The 20,159-nt window shown below is 45.3% G+C and overlaps 1 protein-coding gene across 1 annotated transcript in view; it reads right to left on the bottom strand.

Moving 5' to 3' along the window:
- The window catches only part of LOC118247630 (alpha-2-macroglobulin-like protein 1), a 30,048-nt gene extending 13,254 nt beyond the window's left edge, over nucleotides 1-16,794 (bottom strand). The window contains exons 1-24 of the mRNA XM_035545761.2: nucleotides 16,727-16,794; nucleotides 15,891-16,074; nucleotides 14,852-14,896; nucleotides 14,378-14,522; nucleotides 13,615-13,667; nucleotides 13,299-13,319; nucleotides 12,659-12,818; nucleotides 11,973-12,057; nucleotides 11,429-11,543; nucleotides 10,052-10,160; nucleotides 9,105-9,214; nucleotides 8,100-8,264; nucleotides 7,004-7,225; nucleotides 6,107-6,170; nucleotides 5,413-5,558; nucleotides 4,700-4,846; nucleotides 3,721-3,894; nucleotides 3,232-3,337; nucleotides 2,562-2,670; nucleotides 2,242-2,467; nucleotides 1,909-2,035; nucleotides 1,643-1,764; nucleotides 1,431-1,482; nucleotides 105-188 (exon numbers count right to left, since the gene is read on the bottom strand). Coding sequence (XP_035401654.1) covers nucleotides 105-188; nucleotides 1,431-1,482; nucleotides 1,643-1,764; nucleotides 1,909-2,035; nucleotides 2,242-2,467; nucleotides 2,562-2,670; nucleotides 3,232-3,337; nucleotides 3,721-3,894; nucleotides 4,700-4,846; nucleotides 5,413-5,558; nucleotides 6,107-6,170; nucleotides 7,004-7,225; nucleotides 8,100-8,264; nucleotides 9,105-9,214; nucleotides 10,052-10,160; nucleotides 11,429-11,543; nucleotides 11,973-12,057; nucleotides 12,659-12,818; nucleotides 13,299-13,319; nucleotides 13,615-13,667; nucleotides 14,378-14,522; nucleotides 14,852-14,896; nucleotides 15,891-16,074; nucleotides 16,727-16,794 — 2,839 coding nt within the window. The remainder of the gene's footprint in view (nucleotides 1-104; nucleotides 189-1,430; nucleotides 1,483-1,642; nucleotides 1,765-1,908; nucleotides 2,036-2,241; nucleotides 2,468-2,561; nucleotides 2,671-3,231; nucleotides 3,338-3,720; nucleotides 3,895-4,699; nucleotides 4,847-5,412; nucleotides 5,559-6,106; nucleotides 6,171-7,003; nucleotides 7,226-8,099; nucleotides 8,265-9,104; nucleotides 9,215-10,051; nucleotides 10,161-11,428; nucleotides 11,544-11,972; nucleotides 12,058-12,658; nucleotides 12,819-13,298; nucleotides 13,320-13,614; nucleotides 13,668-14,377; nucleotides 14,523-14,851; nucleotides 14,897-15,890; nucleotides 16,075-16,726) is intronic.
- Between the last annotated feature and the right edge of the window lie 3,365 nt (nucleotides 16,795-20,159).

Here is a 20,159-nt window from a genome sequence, read left to right as displayed (position 1 = left end):
CCTTCAGTTTATCTTCTGAGGAACTGTGTTGATGCAGCATTAAGACCAAAGTATTATGTAAGCTTTTCCCACTGGGACCCAAGAGCAGGTAAAGCCTTTCTCACCAATGACAGAGAAAGTGGCTCGGCCAGATCCCTCCAGTGTCTCTGCAGGCAGGGTCAGGGAGAATTCTTCAGAGACTGTGTTATCTGAGGAAGGCAAAACCCAGGAATGTATTCAATGGAAGACTTATCACACACAGTGACGGCGGCCTCCTCCATAGGCAACCCCTAGTGAGCATGAGCGGTGAGGGCATGGTGTGCCAGCTGGGTGCAGCAGGGCAGGGCACCCCCTCCACTGGCTGAGCAGGAGGCCCAGGTACACTTTAACCCCACAACCTGGCACCATTCCATGACTATCTGTGCAGGTCAAGGCATAATGGAACCAGATAGCCGGTTCCAAGTGCAGTCTGCAGGGAACCCATGGCCAAACAACCAAAAACTCCCCTCAAAACCAGCACATGTGAAAGGGAGAGACGCCAATAGCACAGAAGAATGGGAGCTTGCAATGGCAAGGGCCAGCAGGAGGAAGTCTTCACACAAAGCCTGAGGTGCCCTTGCAGAATTGCTTCACCCCTTTGCTGATTGACAAGTAAAGACCCATTGCAGGGGGGATGGAGCTGAGTAAGGCAGCCTGATCTGCTCCCCATATAACAACTAGTGAAACTAAAAAAAGGTGACGGGTGATTGTAATAGGAGACTCTCTTCTGAGAGGTATAGAAGCACCCATCTGCTGACCTGATCTGCTGACGTGATCTGCTTCTTATAGAAGTCTGCTGCTTACCTGGGGCTCAAATCAGGGATGTCACCAAGAGATTGACCAGACAAGTGGCATTCCACAGGGGTCAGGATTGGGACTGGTGCAGTTTAACATCTTTGTTGGTGACATAGACAGTGGGATTGAACGCACCCTCAGCAACTTTGCCAACAACACCAAGCTGTGTGGTGTAGTCAACACACTGGAAGCAAGAGATGCCATCCAGAGGGACATGGACAAGCTTGAAAAGTGGGCCTGTGCAAACCTCATGAAGTTCAACAAGGCCAAGTGCAAGATGATAGGACAAGGAGTTATGGCTTCAAATTAAAAGAGAGTAGGTTTAAATCAGATATAAGAACGAATTTTTTTACTGTGAGGGTGGTGAGGCACTCGAACAGGTTGCCCAGGAAAGTTCACTTCAACTTCACGATCACAGAACTTCAAAACACTCCCTCAAAGTGTTCAAGGCCAGGTTGGATGGGCCTTTGAGCAGCCTGGTCTAGTGGAAGATGTCCCTGCCCATGGTAGGTGGGTTGGAACTAGATGATCATTAAGGGTCCCTTCCAAACCAAAACCATTCTATGATTCCATCCTGCTCTCATGATGGACAGCAGCCAGGGATTTATGTTCCATACCTGTAGCACAGAGAAAGGCATTTTGCGTCTTCTTTTGTGGTACACCTCCTGGCTGCAGGTGAAGAAAGAGTAGTTCAGAATGGGAAGGCAGGAAAGGAAGTCTCCATGACCCATTAGGCCTGTTTCCAAGAAAGGGCTAAGCTTCCTTTTGTTAATCGCCTCATGGGATAACTCACTGTCCCCAGGTGTTCTCCAGACTGGGTCTGACTAACCTTCACAAGCAGAGGTTTTATCACTGTGTCTGTCTTTCCTCGCAATGGTGTCACAGCAACGTGGTTATCACACAGATCATGTGAATCTTCTGCCACACTGCTTACAGTGATATTCACTTTGCCTGCAAGAAGCAAAAGGGTACATTATTCAGCACTTGCAGCAGAGATATCTATGTACAGATGACAGATGACAGGACCAGACACAGAGGCAGGCAAATTTCACACTTCCTCCCACTGTTGCCACACATCCCTCTGCTCAACCTCACCCAGTCTGGTGGCTGTCACATTCCACACAAAGGTTTTTGTTTCATTGGCACAGAGGCAGCTGGTGAACTGGCAGCCTGGACAGGCATCCACCTTTAGTTCTGGGGTGTCTTTGAGGGTGGTGTGCACCTGAGTGTGGTGGGGTGTACAAACACGCATTAGCATAGAGTAAGTACTGGGCCCTGCTCAAATGAGCAAATACCATGGATCACGAAATATAAGACTGTGCTTTGTGGCCCAGATGCCAGTATCTACATCTCCTGAGAAGCTCAGAGCTTGCCTTTGGGCTCAAGCTTTTGCTCCAACAGAGGCTATGGGACTGGAGGAATACTCACTTGGATACAGTCCTTGAGGTAGTTGAAGACAGTGGCTTTTAGGCTGAAAGTCTCTCCTCGGGTCACAGAGTAGGGCAGTGACAGATCTACAAAGAAAGGCTGGAAGACCCTAAGCGTGGCCAAAGGAGAGAGCCCAAAGCCAGTATCAGCAACACAGAAGGTATTGGTATGCCATTCTGTAATAGTGTCGGGTACAGTAAGTTGGAGAGATGCTTGCCCGTCGTCACTACAGCAGGAAGAAAGAGAGGAGAACTTGCTCAGGAGCAGTCAGAAGTTTCCAGGGGTCTCTCTGGGGAAGGCAGGCAGAGACTGTTACCAACCCAACAGGGACCAAATCCCAAATCCAGGTTTCTGGGAAATGTGTCCGTGGTTTCGGCTTCTCTGTGTCATCTGACTGAAGTACAGAATCAACACGGCCAACATAATTGTCTGCAGAAAAGCAAGTGGTACATCAGAAAATAGCATGTGTCAGTACAGGTGAAATTGCTTCTTCATTTGCAGGCAATCTAACACAAACCATAAATGACCTGAGACACAGAACAGAGTATGCAGGATTGGCTTTTCAGTGACAATATGACACAGTGCCTGTATCTTTGGGGAACACAACTTTAGGGAGAGAGAGTTGGATGGACTTTAGCCTGAGGCTCAGTCTGACAAATCCAGAAAGTTTGGTCTGGATCCAGAAAGGGACAGAACACTTAAATGGAGTCACACTGTTTTAAGCAGTCTGTGAAAATACTGGTGGAGAGCACACTACATTTTCTGTGAAGAGTGCAGAACCCAGGGACAGCCAATAAGGCACAGAGATTTGAGCTTTTATCTGTGATATATAAATCAGGTCTTTTAAACTGAACACAAACATCATTCCTTTCATACACACACAAAAGAGAAACACAGCAGGGTGGAAGTCAGCCATCTCAGCTGCAGCCTGGCCAGGACTGGGAGAGGAGAGCCCCTTCAGTCAAGGAGATGGGCATTTCCATTACTTACCAGTTACACTGTCTTTGCTAGACAACATCTTTTTCTTGAAGTCTCGTTTTATACAGGAAACTGGTTTCTTGATTTTAGTATTGGTTAATATTTTCATGCGCAACATCTGGAAAAACAGTAAGAGAATAAATCAGTGATAAATAAAAGGGAACAGGAATGTTGAAAATACTTGAGATAGCAAGAGTAAGTGAGTTGTTCATAGATGAAACAATTAAAAATGCTACTTGTTCATATGCATATGCATAGACTTACAGATTCACACTCCGGGCAGTGCATGAGGAATGCACTATGCTTACTCATAAGTTTAATCTTTCCCCATAGTCCCCAGGTGAGTGTGGACATGATGGAGAAGAACAAGGCACAGATGACTTTTAGCAATGAAAGTCAGAGCAGCTGAAGTTTGCTAAGAGTAAATTCTTGTAGGCGTTCAGGTTGGCATACTGGCAATCACTGTCTCAGGAAAAGTTTGGTACAAATGCAGAGAATCACCTTAAACAGATTAAAGACATCAGCTTCACTTTGGTACCACGGTGCTTCCATCCGAGTCTTTTTATGGAGACCAGATCTCTGGGGCAGACAAGGGTATGCATCAAAGTCTTCCAGGTGATAAGGGAACCCTCGTCCTCCAATTATAAAGCTGTCATCAAAGACTGTCTTATACAGCTGCAATGGAAAAACAGAGGTCTTGATAAGGAACCGGGCAACATGCATGTATTTGTATGGGTCTCATAGTTGTACTGTAGCCCTCTATTATACTTCATAAAGCTTCGTAGTTGAAGATGTTGGCACTGGCCCAGCTTACACTAAAGGACATGAAGCCCAAGGAGTGGTTGTAGGCAAGAAGCCCTTAGTTTGCAGACTATCACTTCTGACAGCTCAAGCCTTTTAACTCTAAAATGAAAGATTTGGGTAGGACACATGACTCAGTTTGAGCACAAGGCATATCTGAATTACAAATTCAGCCTTATGGGGTTATGTCCTGTCTTCTGTTTTCTAAAGAACTGCTCAGGTGCTCAGCATGAGCTGTCATATGGTTATAATTCAGCAAGGCTGGAGGCAGAAGAACAGGAGGACCCTACCAGGGCAAAATTCACTTTTAAAGGCTTAGTCTCACTGCCTGATAGCAGACAGAAGAGCAGAGAGGAAGGTAGATGTGAGGAAAGCGCTTTCGCTCTAAGCAGTGAGCACTAGCATCTCTTTGAAGCTGCTCTCCCCACCTACTTCTGCAGTGGTGTGCATCTTCCACCACTCTCCAGACAGACCCACAGTGCAGGGCGGACGCACTAGGAACATGAACAACACATAACTGCTCAGAAGAGGCCCAGGAGGGGGGATACCAAAGCAGCCACCTAACGATGCTATGTCCTGTTAGGACTATGGGCTTCCTCCTTTCAGGAGCTTCCTGCCAATGCATGGAGATAGAAGGCAGGCAGACATCATGGGGATGGCCACAGGAGGCTGCACTCACTGTGTATGCTGTTAGGGTATTGTTCCACGTCAAGAGGACACTCTTGTCAACAGATTGGACAGAGCACAGGGACCCTGGAGCAGCCTTGAGATCCAGACTGACTTTTGACCCTGGGACTTCCTCCTTGCTTGAGAAGTCCAGTGCCACCTGCAAAAGGAGATGGGGTCAGGGGCTCACTGTTGGAGAGTGGGACTCTGTGAGTCTTAGGTGTCTGGACAGCAGGGTGAAAAACAAAGAATAAGATAGAGAAGGGAGCTGAGATACTGACAGAAACCATCCTGGAAACCTATTGGGAAGGTTACTGGGGCTGCAGTGCATAGACCCCAGTCAAAATTCCCCTACTACCACACCACCACCTCCTGCTGATCCAGAGCTCACACACGTAGCTAGGCAGGCAGGCTTTCTTTTGCATTAGGGAGAGCACAAGGGATAGTGTATTCCCAAGTCACTCATGGGGAATGTTGGGAGTTCAAGGGGGCCTGTTTTACTCCTTTGGAACAGCTTGCCTCTCAGTGTAGGGGAGGGCAGAACTAGGAATCTAGGTAAGAAGGAGGTTACCTGTTTGTTTCCCAGTCAAAAATACTGGACATCTGGTTTAGCGTGTGTCCAACTTACACGTTTTGGCTGAGGATAAAACAAAACCAAGAACCACAGCAGGCCAGAGCATATCAGTGATGCAATTGTGCTCTCCTTCCATTTTGTGTTTTACTTACCTTGTTTTTAAAGCACGTTGCTACTTGAAACTCTTCCACATCAGCTACCACCTCTCCATCCAAGAAGAGAGCATACACTAGAAGTTTGATGTCAGGAAGGAAGTCATTGCCAACAGTCAGAGTGAACAAGAAGGAACCCTGTAGATCTGCACAAGACAACAGCTGAGAAGAGGGGGAAAGCTCTTGTTTGAATTCACGCCACACAGAATCAGCTGATTGGGGTAGGGTATACAATAAGAATCAAAAGAGGGAATTCAATACTTTATACCTGTAGACAGGAACATCCCACACATACACTGTCACAGATTACAGATTAACAATAATCCCAGTATACTAGCCACTGCTTTGGCTCAAGGTTGGCAAAAATATCTCCTTTTCCTCCTGCACCTTAGATAAGCAGGCAAGCTACACAAATTTTTTATCTTCTCCAAAGATACAAGGTAGCAGCAAAGTCATAAGGTTGGGTATTAGGTCAATTAGACAAGACAGAAGAAAAACACTTGTCTAGAAGGCCACTGAACTGATGAGGGTGGAGGTTGTGTTGGTCTAATGAGGTGGACCACACACTAAGAACTCATTTCAACAGCTTCTTCCTGTGGATAATAGTAACACCTGCAGAAATTGTCATTGGTTGGCAGTCACAATTTTCTGGTATTTGTTATGGTGCACTTAATTTTCATGAGGTTCTACTCACTCTCATGCTGGAGAATTGATACCTTCTTCTCTCCACTGAAAAGGATCCTGCCTTTGGCAATCACCTGAAGAGCAAAGAGAAGAGCCATTGAAGGGCCGGAATTCTGCAGGCATGAGGACAGTGGGAAAAGAACAAAAGAAGAGAGAAGGAAATGCCTGACATATTGCCACAGATGCTCCTCTGGTAGGCTATGACCTAAAGAGCTCTGCAGCAGAGGTGGTGACAGCTGGCAAGGGACTTCAGAAGTGTTGGTTACGACGCGAGAAGAAGTTGCCACTTATGAAGCCAGAGGTACATCTGAGTCTAGCACTAGCAGCTGTTTTTAAGCACGACTGAAGTCTGATTTCACATTGTTAGGATACAACACTTTTCAAAGTTATGAATGAGCTCAATTCAGTAACCCATATACTAATAACCTCTCAGCTAGGCTGAAAGTAGTTGGACTCTTGCTTTGGACTCACTTTCCTGTAACTGGACTTCATCAACACATGGTAACATACCTCTGGAGTGCATCAAAGCCCTGGCAATTTCAAGTTTGTTTTGTTTTGTTTTGTTTGTTTGTTTGTTTGTTTTTCTGTATGGAACCAGGCCAGGGGAAGTCAGCTGCACCAGAGATTGCCTCTGAGTTCACATAACAGAAATTAAGATGAATGGCAGGCATCTATCACCCAAGGTTAGGCCAGGACAAACAAAGCAAAGCAGCTGGAGGATAGGAGAAGGCCCAGGATCTTGAGGATAGGAGGACAGGAGGTTGGGGCAGAACAGAATACACAAACTGACTTTTACTGTCCTGGGAACAGTATACCCTTTACCAAGAGTATCTGTGTGCTATTGTGAAAAAGATAAAATACCAGTAAGTGTGACCTTGCCCGAGATTCAGGTGTCTTCTCTGCTCACCAAGTAGTAGAAATCAATGTGGTCTGCTTTAGAGCTGAGTTTATTCTGGTCAAGGATGTAATCCACTTGCACTTCCTGCTCTTGATCACAGGGCATCACATCATTCCTGGCCTTGATCTCAAGGAAGCTGTTGCTCTCAGAGTAGAAAGGTTTCAGCCAGTGGAAGCTATCCTCGATACTTTCAGACTTCTCCTCAGTGTCATTTCCAAGGTAGTAGGTGCCCTTCAGAGCACAAAAACATGAGTAAGCAGTCAGTATGACCTGACAAATGAGTTTGTACACTTTGAGTCTGAGGAAAATACTAAGTTATTACCTGGCAGATGACACATCTGTATGCTTAAAACATTCTTTTGTTTAAGGTCAATTTTGAAGTCAATAATACTTTCTCTTATGAAGTTTTAGCAAAAATCTAAGTTTAGTAGCTTTGCACACAATCTTACTTTACCTCCATTGTCTTTCCACTTAACATCAGTCTTTAACTGTCTAGCATGAATACAACACCCATGTTTTGTGTTTGTACTTCTGCTTAGATGCCCTTAAGTACAACAGGTGCAGAAACAGCTTTTGCATGATGAAGGTCTACTTCCATGTGGAGAATCTAGGGCTCTGCGGACAATATCTGTGGGCCTAGGAATAGGAACTAAAGCCTGCCCCTGGGCTCCCTGAGGACAGAAATCTACCTCCCAGATTACAGAACCTCTAATCATCAAACCACATCAACCAAAATTAGGGGACCTCATCCTGGATAGGCTAGGGTCTCAGAGGAAAACATCCAGAGCAATAGTTTCTTCCAGTCTGAGAAACAAATAGCAATGGGAAGTCATACTGCTTGGGCATGAATCCCACATCAGCTGCAAGGAATGCAGAGAGTTGGAAAGATGCATGTACTGCCAGGCTGGCAACAATGAGCTTCAGGTGTAGGATCAGAAGGTGTGAAGAGAAGACAAGTGCTTCAAAGTCTGGTATTGAAAGGGAGGTCAAATGAGATTAGAAGCCAGAGGATTGTGCCCCAGAAACCTCAGATGTCTTCCACTTTCTGCCCCATTCCTCCAACTGCCCTTACTTTATTTATCTTTTCACTGTGGCTGATGCTCACCTTCAAAGAAACCAGTGTGCTGTTCCAGCTGGTGGTATCCAGTGAGAAGTGGACTTCCCCTTTCTCATCTGTGAGGAATGACAGGTGTGTCTCCTCATCGTCGATGTCAATTGTTAGGTAGACTGTTTCATTTTGGAGGGGAGAGTCATCACTGTGGCAGAACATCTGCAGACAAGGGAAGGAAGCTAATATCCCTCATGCCACACTCCCAGGCCCCGACAGTGCTTAATACTAATTATTACTATCATCAGGCTTTCTAAGTCCTTTGAGCTTTCAGACGGGTTGGAAGGATCCAAATAAAAACTGAATAAATACACAAAAAGACCAGTGTGCAGCAGTTCAGGACCAGAAATAAAGTATAGTGCAGCCATACTATACTATACCTACAGTTGGCTATAGGTAAAAGTTACCTATATTGGTTAAAAAAGAGGTAATTTCCTTGGATCCTGAACTTTTTCTTGGACAATGCTCCAAGATCCTAGAAGATCAGAAGCTGTCTTGTCTCCAGCAACTTAACTCTTACTGTTTTTTGCCCTCCTTCATTATGTGATTAGTACTGGCCCAGATGGAAGTGTTTCTAGCTCCAATGGGACAGCAGTCCTAGCATCACGCTGTGGACTTGGGTCAGCAATGACTGACAGTGAATGGATACACAAGGCTTTAGTGGTTTCTGCCAAGCTGCCACAACCATTTGGACAGCTGTCCACAGGTAATAATATTTTCCTGCTGCCGACACCCCCATTCCATATGCCTTATATCACTCGGAGTAGTTTCAGGAGCTGCTCCAGAGGAGGCTCTCAGAGACTGCAGCTGGCTCTAAAATTCTTTTTCAGGGAAATTACTGGGTTAGGGTGTAGAAAAGAAATTGCTTCTATAGAAGGCTTCATTCATAGTTGCCAGATATTGACAGAGCAGCACTTACTTTCCCAGAGACTGCTTCTTTCTACCTACGGAAAATTAGACCTATGATGTATTCTCAGCAGAGAAGGGACCTAAGGATATTACCTTCCCTGTGTATGGTAATCCACGTTTGTAGAATGGATGGAGATTGATAAACTCTATAGACTTCATTCTTGTCACAATAGGAATTCCAGATATATTTTCAGTCTTTGCTCCTGTGTGGAGAGAGAAGAAATCTGTTAAACCCCAGCAGTCCTCTTAGGAAGCAGAAGATGAGAAGATGCTTCTACACTACCTACATCTAAATTTAGAAGAGAAAATACATTCTTCTAGTGTACGATTCCCTCAATCTCTCTGGGATATTTGCTTAATGACAGGATACATCATACCTTATAAGCACATATTTCTCTTTTTTGCAGATTAAGAGAAATCAGATGACTGTTCTGGTATAGACAACTATATTGTAGATGCCTAAAAGTGGCCTGAGAAACCCCACCCACAGTGTGGCAGTTCAAAAAATGGACGCCTCCCGTTGCCAGAACAATGGGACATTAACACTGATGCTGAGAACCTACCTCCTCATAGTCAATATTGTAGCAGAATAAAAGGGAGCAGAATGGGATTTCTGACAGCAGAAGTGTCCATAAGCAACCCTGCCTCAGGCTTAGGAAGTGAGAGGTCAAGAGACTCTGTGAGTAGGGACTACCTGCTGGGATGGTGCACTACAGTTAGCAAGAACTGTGAGGATTTGTTGCAGACTTTTCCATGACTAGCTAGGGCTTTGTAAATGGTTGAGACACACCTCAGTGTTCAGGCAGTCACTGAAATGACATCTGTGTGCTTGTGGAGATGAAGGGTAGAGAGGATTAGGAAATCTGGTCATAACAGGTGGAAGAGGTGCTAGAATAGAGAACATCATCATGATGGAAGACTAGGGAACTCTCCTTTCAAAAGGAATTCAACTGCTGCAAAAAGGCCAAAACCAAAAAAAAAAAAAAAAGAAATGAAAAGCTGTCTGCAGGGATTAGAACTCTTCACATGTCCTGCAGTACCTGTTCCAATTTCCTCCATTTCCCCTTTCACATATATGTAGCTGTCAGATTCATTTAATTCCAGAGTCCTTGTCTTCACTGTAAAAGTAGTACAGCCATTCTTGTCTGTCTGGAGAAACAGAGACATGAGCAGAAAGAAAGAGCATGATGTGGAGGTAGAGGAGCTGTTTCACAGGTGCTGGGTAATCCTAAAGAAGTATTTCCAAATACTTGTGGAACAGAGAGAAGCTCAAAAACCTGTAGTTGCAGAAATCCGCCACGGATACCTTAGCCAGAGAAAAAACTGAGCATGCTTGGATTAAAGTCACCAAAAAAGGGGCACAAAAAAGTGCTTCAGACAAATGACACAATGGTTAGTTATGTCACTGGCTAAGAAGGAGACTGGATTAAGCCCACACCCTGCCTTTAAAAGAGCATTGGTGTCCACCTGAGCCGGAGGTAGTCTTCTCCCTAAAACTGTGATCCTGATGAATTAAGTCTGATATGGTGGCATTCTAGTGACAACCGTCTCTGTGATGTAGCCATGCTAAACAAGGGCATCCATCCAGTTACAGATTTCAAGAGCTGTGCCAATCATTAGGTAGAGGCTGGGTACAGGCAGTCTGCCATGAGAGTGGGGGTGGACAAAGTGTTTCTAGCTGTGTCTGTTAAGTTCTCTGGAGAACTTTGCATGGCTTTCTGCATGCTATGTGAGAGGAAGTTGGCATGCATCGTTCCAGATGGAGATATTTTGCTACTGGATGGATTTTAAAAAATGCAGAGATCCAGTTGGATTTCCATATTCTGGCTTGTTTCTGGCTCACCTGACATTTAAAAATATTTTCTTGTGACTTGCAAGCTAAAAGAGCTGCATCTGAAAGCTGAGAGAAAAAAAAATAACCTTGGGCCTTAACCAAAAATATATAACGAGCACAAATGTGCAGAAAGTGTAACCAGCACTGGACCTAATATTTTACAGGACACTGGTAAGCTTAAGATTATCTTTAAACTGTGTGAACAGAGCAAGAAATGGTACATTAAGCCACTGACTATCTGATTGTCTGATTTACTGTTTATTGGTGGGAACAGTCACAAGGCTGAATAGACCAGTGGTCTGATTCTGCACAGTATGATACAGATTCTTGGGAAAGGCCACAGGAACCATTACTTACACAGAACTCATGCTTTCTCCTGAATTACTGAGTCAGATATGGGCAGCCAGAAAAGTAATTCAAGTAATACAGGAGTTACAGGAAGAGAAATCAATCAGGTCTAAGAAGTGGAAAGACACCAGATTAAACAGATTTGCGTACATCAGAGGTGCAGTCAGGCAGATTAAGAGGACAGATGGACAGACGTTTCCATCAGGTGATACTTTCCACTCATATTTCCACCTACCCAGCTCTGTTCCTTCCTCATCTCAGTAGAATTTGAGAAATCTCTCTTCCCAAATTGTGGCAATGTCATAAAAGTAATATCTATTTTCCCTCGAACAGGATTCCCGTAGGTATACCTGCGTCACAGGGTAGAAACACACCTGAAGATGAGATACTTCAGCAGAAAAATTGAACCAGGCCCCCCACCCTATCATGGATGAAGTGGAGCCTGGGAGAGTGTTGTATCTTGTTTGTTCAGGAACTTCAGCTCATCCCTGCAAAACAGTTTGCATTTCTTTCCACCCACTATACATTGGGAATGTGTTTCACAGATTCAAGACAGCCCATTTTCAAGCCACCATCTCAAGTGTGCCCCTGACCAGCATCCTTAGTGTCCTTCAGTCTCACAGTGAATGACCATAGGTGAGAAGGAACCAGTTCCACAGAGTGATCTGGCTCTCTCAACAAGGTAATGCAAGAACGTCATACTGGAAGGCCACTTCTCTGCTACCAGTAATTTAGAGGTGATTGTGGAGCCAAAGGACAGATACCACAATGGTACTCACTTGCCACATAACTTCAGCTGAAATTCCTCATCTGCTGTACTGATAAAGGGAGGGTGCTCAATCTCTAATTCAATTTTCGTCAGCTCTGCAGACAGAGGCATGGAAGAGGGGAAGAGGCATGGACAGAGAGGAAAGAAAAAAAAAAAAGCAGTACTGAGTATGGTGGGCACTGACTGGAAATTCTGCTATAGCTGCAGTCAAGATAGTAATGACGCCAGTTATTCATCCCCATGTTGTGATAGTGCTTACTCCCTTTGCCTCCCTCTGCTGCTACAATTCCACAAGGAATTGCTTTCTACTCTAGCTCTATCAGGCATAAACATTGTAAACAGGTTAGGGTCACTGCAACTGAACTGGGCTAGGGCATGATGCAGCTCTTTATTATGGCAGCTGACTGGAGCGAACAGTACATTTAGCTTAGAGGAGGGTGACAATGAGCAGCAGAAAGTGCTCACCACAGGGTCCAGCTGCAGCTAGAACAAGATCTACAGTCTTGTCAGACTACAACATCTGCCTTGTACCCTACTCAGCTGCAGAACATTCAGACCAGCATGAGATGTGTGCCCAGACCCATCTATGTCCCCGATCTGCTCTTCTCCCAGGGCAAAAGGTCTGATGAACATGTCCACGTCTCTTCTCTACCTACCCACACTGCTCTTCCCTCACCTCTGTTGTCCAAGTCTCACCATATTCTTTAACAACAAAGGTATTTTTAGCCATGTCTTGTTGCACTGAGATGGTATAATTCCCAAGGGCTGCTTCAGAGGCCAAGGGGAAGGACAGATCCACAATGCCATGTCTTGACTTTACATTCAGCCACTCAGCAATACGGTTATGTTTAGGATCCTATTTGGGAAAGAACATTCAGAGACACTAAGTCACACTGGGAGCATAGGTACCTGGAAGGTCCAACCATACTCAGGCACAAGAAGACACTACCAGGGCTTAGCCTTGCCCCAGCAGAGAGGATCCCTTGTCACAGCAGAGACCACCAGGTGAGACTCCTCCTCCCTCCAGTACCCTTTTACTGAACTTTTGACTTGCAAAGGCTGTCAGTAAAGCTACTGGGAAGTGGTAATACCACAGAACCATAGGAAGGAGAAGCAGCTGTGCTGTATCTATTGACCATTTTGCCTTGTGCTTCTGCTCTGATTCATTACTGCCATGCTTCTAGCTCAGCTATGTGCTGCTTTGAAAGAAGAGCCCAGGTAGAAAAGAGTTCAGATGACTTATTTATAGGGTTACATTTGTGGCACAGCTCAGTCAAGGAGAGAAAGGGCACAGTGGAAGAGACAGACTCCCCCTGGTCAGTTCTTTGTCACTTACCAGCAGCCATATCTGGGGAAACTGTAAAAGAAAAAAAAAAAGACACAAGCTCAGTTTTGTATAGAGCAAAACAGCATCCATGCGAACCAGAGAAGTTCTGCTCCATCCAGACCCTACATTATGTCTCCTTCTTCTGTGGTAGCTTACACTGCAGTCTTTCTCCAGGGGACCAATGGATGAGTGGTTTCCCTTCAAAGATCGCTTGTCTTTAGGACTTAACAGGCATGCAGGGAGAGGGAAATGTCTCTTTCAAAAGCCTCTCAATGTGTATCATGCTGAGGCTCCTCCTTCTATAAATGCATGGGGTGAAACTCACCTCATTTTTAATGACTTTAAGGTCATCGTCAAGGTTCACAATTCGAAATTTCACTGGAAATACAAAGGAAAGGATAGTAAAGCATTCTGCATTCAACATGTCCTTGCACAAATCTTGTTCTCCTTTTCTGTTCTCCAATATCTACGCATCTCTCTGTTTACCTTAGAGGTATTCAGGTCTTTCCCCAAACAGTCCTTCCCAGCACCTGCCCTCCAGCCCCAACCCCAGCCCCCACCCCACCCAGGACTTTGTCTGGGAGGTTTATATGCAGCTGCAGGCTGTAGAAACTCACTGCTTTTACCTGGAAGGATTATAACGGTGTGTAAAACAGTGGGGTTGGTCTTTCTGCAGTCTGTTCATATTGTGAAAACTGCGGAATAAGTCTCCATATTTCTACAGCCTGGAGGTGCTCTAAGCACAAAGTGTCTATGCAGTGACTTTAAGCTTTACTCAAATGTAAACAAGTATTCAAAAAATAGCAAGAGATTGCCTAGTGTCCTAGAGTGTTCTGGCTTTCCTTTTGGCCTCATGAGAGATAATTCACCAGAACAACACCTAGAAGCAGCAGGCTGAGCATTTGGTAGAGCACGGCTTATGGGGAATATCCTGACTCACATTGTTCCTGGAAACACTGAAAAAAAGAGACCTGCTTTCTTCTAGCTCCAAAAGGCTTAGCTTGGTGCACTTGATGAAGTCTTCCCTCAAAATGTGGCTGCTACCTTAACCCTTCCCTCCCCATTTCCATGTCACCTTCTTGCCTTACCTGTTTCTCCAGGTTTGTATAAGGCCTTGTCTGTCTTTACCAGAATTACGTTCTTCTGGGGCTTGACCAGTACCTTCTTGCGACCCTCAAAGAGCACACTGTCACCGCTGTGTATCAGGACATGCAGAAAAACCACCTCCCCTGACTGCCAGATTAAAACAAAAACTGCCTAAGACTAGAAGTAACTTGAAGAGGAAACTGAGGCTACCAAAATCTCCAACTTAATTCTTCTCTGTCCCCTTTCTTTGATTTAGCTCTTTCCTTTCTTTAGTCATAGACTTCCACATGCTCCCCAGTTTCCTTATTCTCTTTTCTCTGCCTTTCCCCTTGTCGCACTTGTGCATTTCTACATTTCTTTCTCCCCATTGCTATATTTCCCACCCTGCAACTCCTCCCTTTAATATGGCTCAGACACAGGAGAGGCTGAAGCTCTCTAGTTTGTAAGAGGAGAGGCAGCCAAGAAAGGTGTCTTACTTGTGAAGCTGAAGCATCTGTTTCCCAGGGAATTAATGCTGGTACCTAGGTTGATTGATGTAAGGAAACAGAAAACAAATTCATCAGAGATTTTGCATCTTATCCCAGATGTGAGACATCACCTCACTGTTAAACAATCCTCAAACTTCAGAGTCCAAACTCCACTGCATGAATCAGTCTCTAGCCCACTTAATATTGCTTGAAGAAGAAGCAGTCACCATCTGTCTTTTATTCATGAATGTAAGAGCGAACCATCTGACATACCATTCTCTCCATCACAGAAATTTAAGATTTTTTTACAAACAAAATAAAACAAACAAACAAAAAAAAACACATAGGGAAGACAGATATGGAGCTGACTAAGGCAGTAATGGGAAAAAGATAATGGTCAGGCAAAAACTTTGGACATCTCACTATCAGAAAGACTAAGCTCACCAGGGGAAAGTGTTTTTATTTTTTCGTTTTGTTTTGTTGTTTTGTTTTGTTTTGTTTTTTAACTACAGATGTCCCTGGCTTTCCAGAACCAGGATTCACTCTCTCCTAAGTCCTGGCACCAAACACTTTGTTAAATATTGTCTTGCTGATAAAAGAACCAGAACTGACTACAGACCCCTCTCGAGTTCTGCTGAATCTGTAGGACAATCAGAGCATAGGCACAACAACTTAGTATGGTGCTGAAGGAGACAGGGAGAGTTTGTAGAGTCTCAGCACCAGACACATCTCCACGTCTCTCCAGAAATGTAACTGAAATTTCTGTAGTCGTGTCAGAGCCTCAGTGTGGCTAGTTCAGCTAACTACAACAGTAGGATGAAATCAGCTGATAGAGATTAAAAAATATATATCTACACTGTGAAAGATTGCCTACTTTGTTAGGTTCTAGGGCACACTTGTATTTTGCCTGGAACTGGTAGGAAAAGACACTTCGCCTGCTTGGAACCTCATGGCAAGGCAGAGAAGGACGGTGTGTCAGGAGAGCACTCCTGTCTGAAGTGAGAGGAAGATCATCTACTGACAAGTTGGCAACCACAGCTACACTCACCTGGAAGGTGATGCACTCAAAAGTACCTGGCTTCTCCACGTCCTGTTCCACCAGCGTGTGATTCTCGGTTTCCACCTCCAGGGTGACAGCCAGGTGAACAGCCTCAGTCAGGGAGCTGAGGTGAATGCAGAGCTTCTCCTCTTGGGAATGGTGAATGACAGCAGGGAACACCACCATGTAGTGACTGGAAGAGAGCAGATGTTCAGAAACAATTCAGAGGCTGAGGTGGACAGGCCAGAATAAATCTCTGCTGCTTTCATGAAGAGGCACACCAAAGGTCAGAAATGTCTAAGAGGCCTACAGTGAAGGAACTATGGTGCAGCTCCCTTTCCATGCCAGAAAGAAGCAACATGCCCAGCATGGAACCAGATGGCTCCTGGTATGTGTCTGTCACCACCTTGCCACCAGCCAGGACACAGCTGCCCCAGCAGCAAGTACACAAGAACAGAAAGTTTAGGTGAGGAATGAAGCTGAAAACTCAGTGACCGATGCATAAGGCTTCAGGCCTCACACCAAATTTCATCCTCACACCAAATTTCATCCTCACAAGCACAGGATCAACGAAGGCAAAATTGTGGCTTCTGTAGCTTTTCAGTGTGTACAGTGCACTGCTAGTGCGGTGCCTGCACTAGCATATACCAGGGGCTTCACCTGTAGTGGTGCTTGACACCCAGAGCTCCAAATTAACTCAGAAGGAATTGCTTCTGCTCAGCCTCCCTAATAACAAGATTCCCTGCATGCAGCTCTGTGATGCTAAACCGTGCAGTACCTCAGCACCACACCCTTCAATGACAGTCCTTTCCACCAAGCCCCCCAAAATCAAAAGATAATCTCACGGTTCCAGGCTTGCTTCAGCTGCAACTGGGAATAGGGTCAGGGCTAAAAGGAGCACTGGTGCTCTCATTGCTTGGGCTGGGAAAGACAGCTGTCAAGATCCGCACAGGAGGAGAGAGTAGCCTGTATTGATGGGCTGGAACAATCCTAAATACACCCCTCAGATGTTCCTAAGGCCAAAGTGTGGGGGAAGTTTATATATGGAGATTATATCTCTTCCAGGCTAATGACATTAGCTAATATTTACTTATTTCCACCAATGGCAGAGTAAAGACCACACAGCGCAGTTCTCCACCCACGTCTAAGCTCAGATGGCATTCCAGATGGTGGGATGTCAGAGCACTGTGGGGGACATGTGGAGTGGGTGACCTCTAACCCAAACTGAAAGGGACTTAGCAGAAAAGCTCACCTCAGTTTTGGCTGGTCTGGATTCTGGCTGTAGCATCCCATGGGAGACAAAGCAGCTATTATCCTTAGCTTGTGAAAAAGGATCCTCAGCTCTCTGACTGTGCTTTATTAGTGATCTTTCCCTCATCCAGTTTTTCATCACTGCTTGAATTCAAAACCTTTCAATTAATTTCCTCCCCACCTAAAAAAAAAAAAAAAAAAAAAAAAAAAAAAAAAAAAAGCAGAGACCACATGGAAGCAAAGTGAGAAAGAAAACAACTCTTTTCTGCTTCCCATCAACGAGCAATGTTCAGCCACATCCTGGGAAGCAGGGCCTCAATATATGTAGCAGTTGTTCAGGAGGACAGATGTCTTCATAATGAGAGCCCCCCCTGCTCCTTCCCCTTTCCCACCATTTACTGCTGAGTGCTGAGTGTGACACCACATGGTATGGAATATCCCTTTGGTTGGTTTAGGTCAGCCGCCCTGGTGATGTCCCCTCCCCACCTCTTGCCAACCCCCAGCCTACTGGCTCTGGGGAGCTTTGGAGACAGTTTTGATGCTGTGCCAGCACTGCTCAGCAATAGGCAAAACACTGGTGTGCTACCAACGCTGTTCTAGCTACAAGTTGTGATTCTGTGAAGTGCAGAGCGCAGCACTGTATGGGCTGCCGCAGGGAGTTAACTCCATCCCAGCCAGATCCAGTTCACAGCTTCATCCAACCATAAGGTATTTCTACAGTGACACCACCACCAATCTCCTTCAGATTCCTACCAGGTACTGCAAACTTCTATTTCCTTTTTCTGTATGGCAGCAGTGGCAGCTGAAGTGAGCAGGGCTTGGATCTATTTGCCTTCTAGGTACAACCTTATTTGAAGGTGGTTGTCCTCATCTTGCTTTGGCCACAGCTGTTGTTTTGCAGATCATAACCAAAGGTACACAATACAGAATGAATTTGCCGTCTGCCCACTCTTTGATCCCAGCTGAAGCAATCCCCTGGATTTACTTTGGCATGGAGTCTGTGCATGTGTATCCACTCTCTGAGCTCACAGAGCAATGTAACTGCAATGTGCACCTTTCACCTAGCACAGACATTCAAATAATCTGCAGGTTTGAAGCACTGTATGTCACTGATCTGGGAATACATTTGATTCTCTGAAATCAACTTTGACTTCAAGCCTAAATTAGCCAGACAAAAAACAGAATTCTATCTGATTTCAGAAACATTCCCCATGGCTCTTCATCTCTGAATAGTCATCAAGTTAGCTGCGTCAGAATTTAAATGGGAACAGAAAGACAACTAAAAGATAATAAAGTGTTAAAGTTCTTCCCTTCTTCCAGGGAGAAGTCAGGGACACTACAAGAGCTGTATGTGGAGCCCTGGATTGGCCTGGCCAGAGGCTGCAGGGCAGGAATGAAGTTTCAATACAAAATGAATAGTACATAAAGAAGTTCTACAGAAGAAATTCAAACCTAAAGCAAAATTCAACTGACATCAAAAACAACAAATTTGCCCAAGAATGTTTCCAATGTTTCCAGGAATGTTTCCGAGAATGTTTCCAATTTCCATTTGAATATGAGGGGTCACTTCTTTACTGTGAGGGTGACAGAGCACTGGAACAGGCTGCCCATAGAGGCTGTGGGGAGTCTCCTTCTCTGGAGAGATTCAAACCCCACCAGGATGCTGCCCTGTGCAATGTGCTCTGAGTGATCCTGGTTGGCAGGGGGGTTGGACTAGATGATCTTCAGAGGTCCTTTCCATCCTCGGCCATTCTGTGATTCTGTGATTCTATAATGAAATCCCACTAAAGACACCCTTGTAAAAATTAAACCCCCATACCAAATCAAGTATCTGAGCATTCCTGCTGTCATCAGCTATGCTGCATAAGATAAGGCAGAGAAACACATCTCCCAGAGAAATATCAACAAGGCTTACAAAGCCTTGGGGCAAGTGCCTTTGGTGCCTCAGCAATAAACATTGTCTCCACCCCTTCCACCCGCCCACATCCCAGCCCCAGCCATGCACAGCATGATTTCCACCTTCTTGGTTTCGAAGCCAAGACAGGCTTTCGAAAGAGACAGGCACCCTGTCAGAGCAAGAGCTGCATAGTCCTTCATCTCTGGATGAGGGGCAGAGGGAAGAAAGAAAGCAGCAGAAACAGGGGCAAAGGTGGGCAGAGGAGAGGCTCACCTTCCCGTGGAGGGATTCAACCTGCATTCAGCTATGTGGAGCATCGCTCTCCTGTGGGGCAGCATCCTTCTCCTGCCTAGTGCGTTTGGAACATCTGCAGTGATGTAAGAACCTCAGCTGCTTCGCATACGCGCATTGGTCTGGGGGGAGCTCTTGGGGGGTGGCAGTGTTTCCAAAGAGGACAGAAGGAGTTTCTCATTTTTCATACGCCCAAGGTTTTACCTGGTCTTCATGCACCCTCCCCACCACGTTACCCCTACTACTTGGCTCTCCCTCTGGTGCCTATGGTGTAGACCAGGTATTTCTGCAAGGACTCAGGTTATACCAAACCTGACAGCTTTCTGCATGTGTTTAATTCTGACCTGCCAGCATCTCATGTGTCCTACTGTGTTCCAGGCTTTGCTTTTCTCCCCAGAGTCAGAAGTTGCCATTTAAACCTTTGGTAGACAAAGCTGGGTGCCTTTACAAACTGGGTAAATGTGAGTCCATGGTATCTAATACGCATGATCTTTGTAAAGCAGTGTGTTGATTCTGCCTTAGCTGGCCGTGTGCTCCCTACGGTAGATGTAACAGTATGAAATATGTCACTGGGTCTTAGCTGAGTTTTCTCATGGTAGATGTAACAGTATGAAATATGTCACTGGGTCTTAGCTGAGTTTTCTCAAGCCACGTGTGGTGTGGAATGCACAAGCTTAGTTTTAAAAGCCTGTTCTAGTGGGAGTACAGCCTTGGACATACTCTATAGGCTGATACAGCTTCCAATCAAATACGTCTTTACTGCTGCTTGTTTCCTACTGCTGCCTTCAGCATGAAGCTTTCCTTGATGGTAATACTGCTGGTTTCAGCAGGCAGGCTGC

Source organism: Cygnus atratus, chromosome 1 (assembly GCF_013377495.2).
Source record: "Cygnus atratus isolate AKBS03 ecotype Queensland, Australia chromosome 1, CAtr_DNAZoo_HiC_assembly, whole genome shotgun sequence".
Taxonomy (NCBI): Eukaryota; Metazoa; Chordata; class Aves; order Anseriformes; family Anatidae; genus Cygnus; species Cygnus atratus.
This window is presented reverse-complemented; position numbering and strand designations above follow the sequence as displayed.